Here is a 10,019-nt window from a genome sequence, read left to right on the forward strand (position 1 = left end):
GAGGTTCCTCAAACTGCTCAAAATGGAGCTTCCATATGATCCAGCAATTCCACTTCTAGGTATCTACCCAAAGGACACAAAAACATTGATTCAAAAGGCCACCTGCACCCCTATGTTTATTGCAGCACTATTTACATAGGCAAGATATGGAAACAACCCAAATGCCGCAAAAAAAACCAACACAAATGACTGGATCAAGAAGATGTGGTACATATACACAACGGAATATTACTCAGCAATCAAAAAAGATAAACTCGTGCCATTTGCAGCAACTTGGATGGAGCTGGAAGGGATCATGCTCAGTGAAAAAAGTCAGAAAGAAAAAGAAACATGCTGGATGGTCTCACTTTTAGGAGGAATGTAGAGGATCCAGTAAGGGATTAGGAAAAGGAAGGAAGGAATGAAGGACATAATAAAGTAAATATCAAAATTAACAGGCAACTATAAACCAGAGACAGTCTACAGGGTCAAAATGGGTGGGAAGAGCATGAGGGACTAGGGTGATAGTATAGGGGTGAATTGGTGGTGGAAAGTTCACAGGGGCTATAACTGAGATGAGAAAGCTTACATTGTACAAAAATGAAGAATGATGTAAAAATATATAAAATTTTAAAAAATTAAAAAAGAAAACTGCTCTTTCATATACAATTGCAAAAGTTGCATGTTATTTTTAAAGTGCCTCAAACCTTGACATTAATGCACTATTGTCAAGCAAAACAAATTATATTGAGGGCAAGATGATGAATTCTGAACTTTATAACTTTATCAAATTTCTTTTTCAGAGTATGGCTAAGATATATAGATATATAGATATAATATAGACATAGGTATAGATAGAGATGTCAAAAACGAAGATACAGTTATTGATCTTAAGCATTTTGTGCTCATGTCCCTTTTATCAAAAAAAAGATAGTCAACAAGAAGTACAGACTAACTGCAGCACAACTGGCACTGAATATAATGAAAAATTTGGGATCAAGAAGAGGCAAAAAAAATGAGGTAGAAATTCAAGAAAATTTGCTTATGAAACCTACTTCAACATACTTCTAATTCCTTGAGAGCAGTGTAATTGTTTTACTAAGTCACTAAAGGCTTGTTTCACTTGTTTGTTCCTCAGAGTATAAATAAATGGGTTCAACATGGGGGAGATGGAAGTAGTTAATATTAATACCCCCTTATTCATGGTCATGTCATCTTTTGATGAAGGTTTGGTGTACATGAAGATACAGCTACCATAGGTGATGGAAACCACAATCATGTGGGAAGAGCAGGTGGAAAATGCTTTCTTCCTTTGCTGGGCTGATGGGAACCTCATAATTGTTCTCATGATATAAGTGTAGGACAAAACCACACACACGAGAGTCAAGATGAAGACGAACACAGAACAGGCAATAACCATCTGCTCTAAGAGCCAAGTATCTGAGCATGTGATCTTCAGGATAGGATTAGCATCACAGCCAAAATGGTCAAGGACATTAGTGTCACAGAACTCCAGTCCCAGTCCCACACTAAGTGGTGGAAATATAATCAACAAGGCAATTATCCAACAGCACAAAATAAGTCTTTTGCAGACCCTCTGGTTCATGATGGTCACATAATGCAAGGGTTTGCAAATGGCTACATATCGATCGTAGGACATAACAGTAAGAAGAAAAAACTCTGTTACTCCAAACAAGTCTATAAAAAATAGTTGGCATGCACAAGCATTGTATGTAATGGTCCTGTCACCTGTTGATAGGCTGTACAAGAACCTAGGAATGCAGGCAGAAGTGAACGAGATTTCTAAGAAGGAAAAATTCTGGAGAAAATAGTACATTGCAGTTTTAAGGTGGGAATCCACTAAAATGAGGAGGATGATGGTCAGGTTTCCAGTTATGCTCAACATGTAGGTGATAAATAGAAATATAAAAGTCAGAATCTTCAGTTGTGGGTCATCTGTTAACCCCAGGAGGATGAACGTGGTTATTGTTGAGTGATTTCTCATTCCTGGCTCCTGAATTCCTCTCAAACTGTGTCTAAAAGTAAGGAGATAAGACTCTGAGAAAAGGACACAATATTCTTTTCAGATGGGTATTTGGTTGGAAAAGTCAAACTATGCAATTTATTTGATTTAATGACAATTATTTCATTTTTTAATGGCAATTATTTTAAAACCAATTTTTGGCTCCTTTAAGATGTCATTTGAATGGTTTGATATGCACATTTCAACAATTGAAATCTGATACTACTTTTAGTTCTCTTGTCAATACTAAGTTTCTCAGAGAGACAGTTTTTATTTCTTCCATTTCTTGAGTTCAGTTTATCACCAGGTCTTGTCATTTTTGTACCCTTGATTTTGTTTCATTTTTTTCCTTTCCTCTCTCCACAACACAATTGGGAGCCTTTACAATCCCACTGGCATTGAACCTTCTGAATATTTTAATGACTAATTGAGATAATCACACAGTGATATAGTAAGTTAAAATTTCTACCCCTAACTTTTTTCACCCTTATTTTCCTCTTTCTCCTCATCTATATTTAACCCACAAATTACTCTAGAACTTATGCTAATATATCTGGGCACTAAGCAACAGCCACTAGAACCAGTGGATTTTCTTTCCTGTATTTGAAGCAGGTGAATTTTCTTAACTATGAAAGAATGCTATTCATCAGTAACTAAGACCAGCATTCAGGAATCAGCACTTTTGTATATGAGTCAATAGGTTTTTAACTTTCTTTTTCAACCATGATTATGTTATTAATGACATGGGATGATATTTCTGTTTGCAAATAAAGAATCTGAGTCTTTGGATTTTCCTCTGGGGTGAGATAAAAAAAGGATCTTTCATTGAAAAGTCATTAGTTTGCATATGAAATGTTTTTTAAAATATTTCCTATAAAGTGTACTCACAAAAATCCTAGCTGTATATTTTCCCAGTGCCTAAATAAGTTAGGTTTATTTTCTCCCATCAGCACATTAACAGATACTATCATTGTCCTATGTATCAAACAATAGTTTCTAGGGACCATTTTATCAAAGCAGCACTGATCAGAGCTCAGGAGAAGTAATTGTTATCTAGTAATTGGGAGTCTTTACACAGAATCCCATTGGAATTGAACTTTCTGAAACAAATTAAGAAAACTCTTAATCCCACAAGTCTTCACTAGATCCTAATACAATACATGTCCCAGCTTCTGCAGCCCTCAGTTTCATCATCAATACGTGTCTTCTGTTTACCCAGATATTAATGTAGGTTTTGATAAAGAAATTCAGGTGTATTTTCTATTAGTGTATTTCCAGGAGTACTTACATTTAATTATGTCAGTGAACTCTAGTGACAATATTACAGTAAATTAGACCTTTATGATGAAGGAAAACATAGTTATATCTTGGCATAAATTGTGATATGTGAAAATTACATTATTGGGCAGATCACTTCTAAATGTCTGTCAAGTTATTCTATTTCAAAGCATATTCATGAAATCATTCTGGTTCATTTTTTAAGAACCTATAGTAGGGCCTCCATGGTGGCCTAGGGGTTAAGTCTCAGCACCATCACTGTGAAGGCCCACCACAAGCAATGGCCTGAGTTCCATCCCAGGCCAGGGAGCTGACCCACTTGGTGCAGCAGACTCTCCTGTCTTGCCTGCTGCTCCCCGCAGAAGAGTATTTCAGTCAGTCTGCCCGTTCTGTTCCCCAGTCTGTCTCTGGTGAATTCTCTCACCCCCTTGCACCTATGCCCTGCACCCTAGTTTTTTTTGGCATAAATAAATAAAAACTTGGAAAAAAAAAACCTGTACTATACACTATGATTGATGCTACTCTTGCTATGAGGAAAAAGGAGTGAACAGGAACTGATCTAAATCTTTATTGATGCATGCAACAAATTAATGAATCTAATCATTTAACATTTATATTTTACATTTATAGGACTAAACACCATCAGATATAACTTTTCTTTTCCATATTATCATTTTCATTTTAAACATAGAAGTCTGGTATTTTACTGAGACCAAGAAACTAGAATGTTGAATAAAAACACTGAAATTAACAAACAAAAACATACTTACTCTCCTGGAAGACAAACTGACTTTAGTTGACAATGCAATTCTGAGAGACTCAAGATGAAAATGAAAGTGTAAGGAGAGTCAGTCTGTCCTTAAATGGCTGGTCATGCAGTTTTACATGTTTCTATGACATATTTTGGAACATACATGACAGCAGGATCTTCCATGATTCCCCCACACACAGACACCAGTGATATCCTATTCCACTGTATCTCTGGGAATCAATTCCTTGTTTCTCAGTACAAAAATCAAAACACCTATTTTAAAAGTTTGACAAGGACAAGGTGATTTGTGTAAGTTTCAGAAAGGTAACAGTTGATATCTCGGGACATAAATTTTACACAATGAATTAAGATGCTTTGTTATCTGTCTTTTATGGATTTACAAGGACCATCTGGGTGAATAAAGGGCCCTTTGTGACCAAAGTGCAAACATGATAATGACTCTAAGGAGAAGTGAATTTTGGCAAACTCCTACAGAGACATGTGGGAGCAGTGTCCTTGGGGACAATAATGCAACAACTTTGCCTGAAGAAAAAACAAAATGCTTCTGCTCAAATAAGAAAGCATGAAAAAAAACCTAAAAATTAGTATATTATCTATTTTTGTATATATGAGTACACATAATAGTAATATATTCATGTAGTTACAAGTAACTATGCCTTTAGAATTTCTATGTATAATATCATGTCTATGATATGTTCAATGATATTATTATACTTTTAGCATTCCCATTACCAATTATAACAAGTGAAAAAATATTGCACACCATTAATATTTGTATCATTTCAATATTAGCTGTGGAAATATTAGGGATTATATTTTTGTGATGGAAACGAAATATATTATAGTTTTTATTACACAATTCACCTTTCAAACATTGAAAAAAACTTGCAGAGTTGAGGTAGAAAATTTACAGAGACAAATAATGCACAGTCAATTTTTTTGCAATTGAGTCACATCTGAATATTTTTTCAATCATAGAAAAATATTATGCTGTGAGCACATTCATAATGCTACAAGTTTACATCTGTCTTCTTCTATGCTTCTAGAAGAAAATACAAGAACGTTAACATTTGTACTTCAGTGCTTTAGAAACTGAGTTTTTTCTTAAAAGTGATATTTAAGCAATTATTATGGGAATCAAAGACAGATTTATCAATTATTTAATTTTTAACTTTTGATTAAATATTTTAAACACTTTTATTGAATAGGAATCCATAAGGCCACAAAGTTTATTATATACACCTAAATTAGTGTGTCATTATTTTCTGATTAATTAGAGAGGTATAACAATCAGAAAGTTGAGGGAAAATGCTGAAGAACTGGTCACTTGAAAAGAAAACATCTTTGCTCTATGACGATCACTTACTCATTAAGTTCAGGACTTTTTTTCCTTTGCCAGGGTATAGCATCCTAGAAAGATATCTTTACATCGATTAATGAAAGGAAAAACAGGTTCATGTGGCTACTTATTACTTGAGAGTAGATATGAGAAAAATGCATTGTGACATAATCAATAAAAGAAAAGCCATATGTAGACCAGTGAATATCAAAATTACAATACATTTTTCTCACTCAATTCTGGAAACTACTGAGAAACTCATAGACAACCCTCTCAACAAGTTCAGATCTTTTGGATACTAGGAGGAAATCATACAAAGAAGAAATAAATTATTGTCTGGGCAAGCATAAATTTTTAAGTGATAGGAACTGAGAAAAAGAAATAAAATTCAAAAAAGTTAAAAATTATTGATGTTGAGCAGATTTTGAAAGCTGAATAGGGGAGTATATTGAGAGATTCACCAAAGGCTGTAGAAGATTTTATAGACCAAGATAAATCTAAAAATGAGAAAGGTCTTTGTATTTCTTTAATCTTTTGGACCAAATTCACAAAATCTCCAGATTTAAATAAAAGAACCCGTCCACAGTCCTGCTAACAAAACATTTCTTAAATCAAAAATTTTGATTGTAGGTCTTTAAAAATGCAGCTTATTTCTATAACCCTTTAGATGATTGAAAACAGCTCTTTCATATACAGTTGCAAGAGTTTGCATATTATTTGAATACACAGAAAGATTTCCCCATATATTTATTTCATATCATGGTTAATTTTAATCATAAAAATATTAGTTATTGTTGTAATCTTAAACAAAATTCTGGATAAATATATATCTAAACATAATATAGATTCTAGCCTTATGTTACATATGTATAAAAATGGTCTGTAAAATATTTACCTACAAGATGTTGTGATTATTTTGTCTCAATTTAGTCCCTTTTTTCAAGTTCTAAATAGACATACCTATTCTCATGAGTTCTGAATATTGTTTTTATTATTGCCATTCTTGAAGCAAATCTCTATATACCTATCTACTTATGTAGATATAGACATAGATACTGTATAGATATATATAAAATATAGACACGGGTATAGATATAGGTATCGATGATAGATCTGAAGATATAGATATTTATTTACCTTAATCATTTTGTTATATACCATTTATCAAAAAATAGATAGTCAACAAGTAGTACAGATTAAATAGAACACAATTGGCACTAAATAAAAAAATTGGGGATCACAAAGAGGCAAAAGATGAAGTAGAAACTCAATAAATTGAGCTTATGAACCTATTTAAATATACTTCTAGTTCCTTGAGAAGAGTATAATTGTTTTACTAAGTCATTAAAAGCTTGTTTCACTTGTTTGTTCCTCAGAGTGTAAATAAATGGGTTTAACATGGGAGAAATGGAAGTATTTAATACTGACATTCCCTTATTCATGGTCATGTCATCTTCTGATGAAAGTTTCATATAGATGAAGATACAGCTGCCGTAGGATATGGAAAGCACAATCATGTGGGAAGAGCAGGTGGAAAATGCCTTCTTCCTTTGCTGGGCTGATGGGAACCTTAGAATTGTTCTGATGATATAAACGTAGGACAAAACCACACACGCGAGAGTGATGATGAAGATCAACACTGAGCAGACAATGACCATCTGTTCCATGAGCCAAGTATCTGAGCATGCGATCTTCATCAGAGGATTAGCATCGCAGCCAAAGTGGTCAATGGCATTGGAGTTGCAGAATTCCAGGCCCAGTAACAAAATAAATACTGGTGATATCAACAACAAAGTCACCATCCAAGAGCAAAAGACAAGCATTTTGCAGACCCTGTGGTTCATGATGGTCACATAGTACAGGGGTTTGCAGATGGCCACGTACCAATCATAGGACATAGTGGTCAGGAGAAAAAATTCTGTTACTCCAAACAAGTTTATGGAAAATAGTTGGCATATACAAGCATTATAAGTAATGGTCCTGTCGCCTGTTGATAGACAGTACAAGTATCTAGGAATGCAGGCAGAAGTAAATAAGACTTCTAAGAAGGAAAAATTCTGGAGAAAATAATACATTGCAGTTTTAAGGTGGGAATCCACTAAAATGAGGAGGATGATGGTCAGGTTTCCAATTATGCTCAACATGTAGGTGATAAATAGAAATATAAAAGTCAGAATCTTCAGTTTTGGGTCATCTGTTAACCCCAGGAGGATGAATGTAGTTATTGCTGTGTGATTTCTCATTCCTGGCTCAGGAACTCTTCCCAATCTGTGCCTAAAACTGAGAGAGAGATCTCAGAAAAAAAGGAAAAAATATTCTTTTCATATGGGTTTTTGGTTAGAAAGTCAAGTCATGTAATTTATTTGAATTATTGACAATTATTTTAAAACATTTGACTCCTTAAAATGCCATTTGATTGGCTTAAAATCTTGTATCTCAAACATTATGAGCACATATAAAGAGTAATACATTTTACACTGCACTGGGGTGAATATTGCATTCACATGTAACAAAATTGTATACCGGAAACAAATTTTTCAAGAAATAACTAACATTTAACTTCCCTTATGATTCTTTTTTAATCTATCTCATTAAAAATAAGCATTATATTGCCCAAAAATAGATAACTGGATCAAGAAGATGTGGTACATATATACCATGGAATATTACTCAGCATTCAAAAAAGATAAACACATGCAATTTGCAGCAACATGGATGGCGCTGGAAGGGATCATGCTCAGCGAAATAAGCCAAAAAGAAAAAGAAAAATACCGGATGGTCTCACTCATAGCAGGAATCTAGAAAACTTAAATAAGGGACCAGGAAAATGAATATAAGAAAGTGAAAATCAAAATCAACAAAAAACTATGAACCAGAGACACTTTTTGGGGGGTGGGGGGCGGGAGGGGAAGGATTGGGGTCAGAATGGGGCGTTTGCAATTGTATGGGGGAATATAAAAATAAAATTTAATATTAAAAAAAAAAAAGACAGAATTCTACTACTTAACAGAGTTGCTTTTATTAAGGAGAGCATGTCACTGGTTTTAATGGATATGGACACTATTTGCAGAGAATGGAAAAGAGAATAAAAATCCTTAACAAAGAAAAAAAAATAAAATAAAAATAAGCATTATTGTTAAATTGATATTATAACTGCTATTTGTAATGACCTGTGACTTGGCAATAACAGAATTGTTTAAGGATTCATTCAACAATAATATAGTATAAAGAATGATAGGATCATTTCTCATATTTTCAAAACTTTGCTCTTTATCAGTTAATTTTTGAAATAGATTAACTCATAGCATATATCTGTTTCCCCACAAGTAATCACTGGTGAACATTAAGTTGTGCCTTTTTCCCAAGATTTTCCCATCTTTGGAAACTAAAATTTAGCTGTGTTTCATTGATCAACTTGAACCTTTTTTCCCCTGGATAAGCTGTAAACACCTGGGATATTCTGATGCAGACATTGGCTGCTCCATCTGGTACAGCAGTTGAAGACCCTATTCCACCGCCATTTTGAAACCTACAATGAATCTACAAAGAACATCTCGTCATAAACAACATCCCCTGACTCATAAATCTGATGAGTTACTTGAATGTTTATGCCTTAGTCTGATTTTCCCTGATGACCCATTTATTTCCTTTGGTGCAAAACACATAGAGAGTGTTTTTCACATTTGAAGGATTAATTAGTGAGTGAATGACCTGCTGAATTTGTGGACAACAGATATTATCCTTATTGATTGATGATTTCAATCTGTATTTGACTCACTAAAACACATTCAATCTCTTCTTATCAATCATTCATATTATTAGCTAGGTAACTATTAAATAGATGGTCTAGTTTTGGTTTTTAAAATTTCCATAATTTTCTCTAATTTCTGATTTCCAGATTAGTTTTAACTATTTATGATATAGCTTCTACAGAGATCAGAACTTTAAAAAAAAAAAATATTTCCTGGGCATTATCTTAATTGTTAAATGAAGTATAGTAACTTTCTTTGAGTTTTTCCATGTTTTTGACACTATCAAACCAAAGTCTAATGGTTCTACATGAGGTGTCTATGATGGGGATCCTCTACCAAATTTCACTGGTAGGTGCCAAAACAAGAATTAAGGAAAAATTAGACAAGTTTCTGAGTTTGTGACCTAAGGAGAGTATGCAAGGCAAATAACAATAGAAAATAATCTGCTTCTTCAACATAGAGGAAAAAGCATTTGAAAGTTTCAGCATTTTGCTGAGATTCTCCCAGAGAAAATTTACATTTGTGGGACTTTGTGCCTCTAATGCTATCTCTTGATACTCTAATATCTACCCCTTTCTTTCAGGTTTTAGTTTAATGCTAGTTGGACCAACATTTCTGTTTACTGTTGCCACTGCAGCCTATGATGATCTCACTGTTATAGTGTTGGTCAATTTTATTTTTAGAACCTCTGTCTCCAGTGGCAAGCTTTCTTCCAGGGCACACACAGTGTTCCCTCAAAGTCACTGAAAATGGCGAAGAGAGATTTCATGTTTGCCTTTTCATCCAAGAACATGTTCTCATTTAAACTGCTTTAAAAGACATCTAGAAAATATTTCTATTTGAACCTAACATAAAAATATACTCAATGTTTTATTA

The 10,019-nt window shown here is 33.7% G+C and overlaps 2 protein-coding genes across 2 annotated transcripts; both read right to left on the bottom strand.

Annotated features, from left to right (window-relative positions):
- Positions 1-1,010: 1,010 nt before the first annotated feature.
- LOC119248459 (olfactory receptor 6C2-like) lies at positions 1,011-4,264 on the bottom strand. Its single transcript, XM_037515414.2, has 2 exons — positions 4,051-4,264; positions 1,011-2,015 (listed from the first exon to the last, which is right to left on the bottom strand). Exon 2 carries the CDS (start codon positions 1,982-1,984, stop codon positions 1,031-1,033), a length of 954 nt encoding a protein of 317 aa, XP_037371311.1. The 5' UTR covers positions 1,985-2,015; positions 4,051-4,264; the 3' UTR covers positions 1,011-1,030.
- Positions 4,265-6,680: 2,416 nt separating this feature from the next.
- LOC119247083 (olfactory receptor 6C2-like) lies at positions 6,681-7,666 on the bottom strand. The gene has a single exon (XM_037513299.2). The coding sequence runs from the start codon at positions 7,632-7,634 to the stop codon at positions 6,681-6,683; it is 954 nt and encodes a 317-aa protein (XP_037369196.1). The 5' UTR covers positions 7,635-7,666.
- Between the last annotated feature and the right edge of the window lie 2,353 nt (positions 7,667-10,019).

Source organism: Talpa occidentalis, unplaced genomic scaffold (genome assembly GCF_014898055.3).
Source record: "Talpa occidentalis isolate TD23 unplaced genomic scaffold, MPIMG_talOcc4v2.1 talOcc4.16, whole genome shotgun sequence".
Classification (NCBI taxonomy): Eukaryota; Metazoa; Chordata; class Mammalia; order Eulipotyphla; family Talpidae; genus Talpa; species Talpa occidentalis.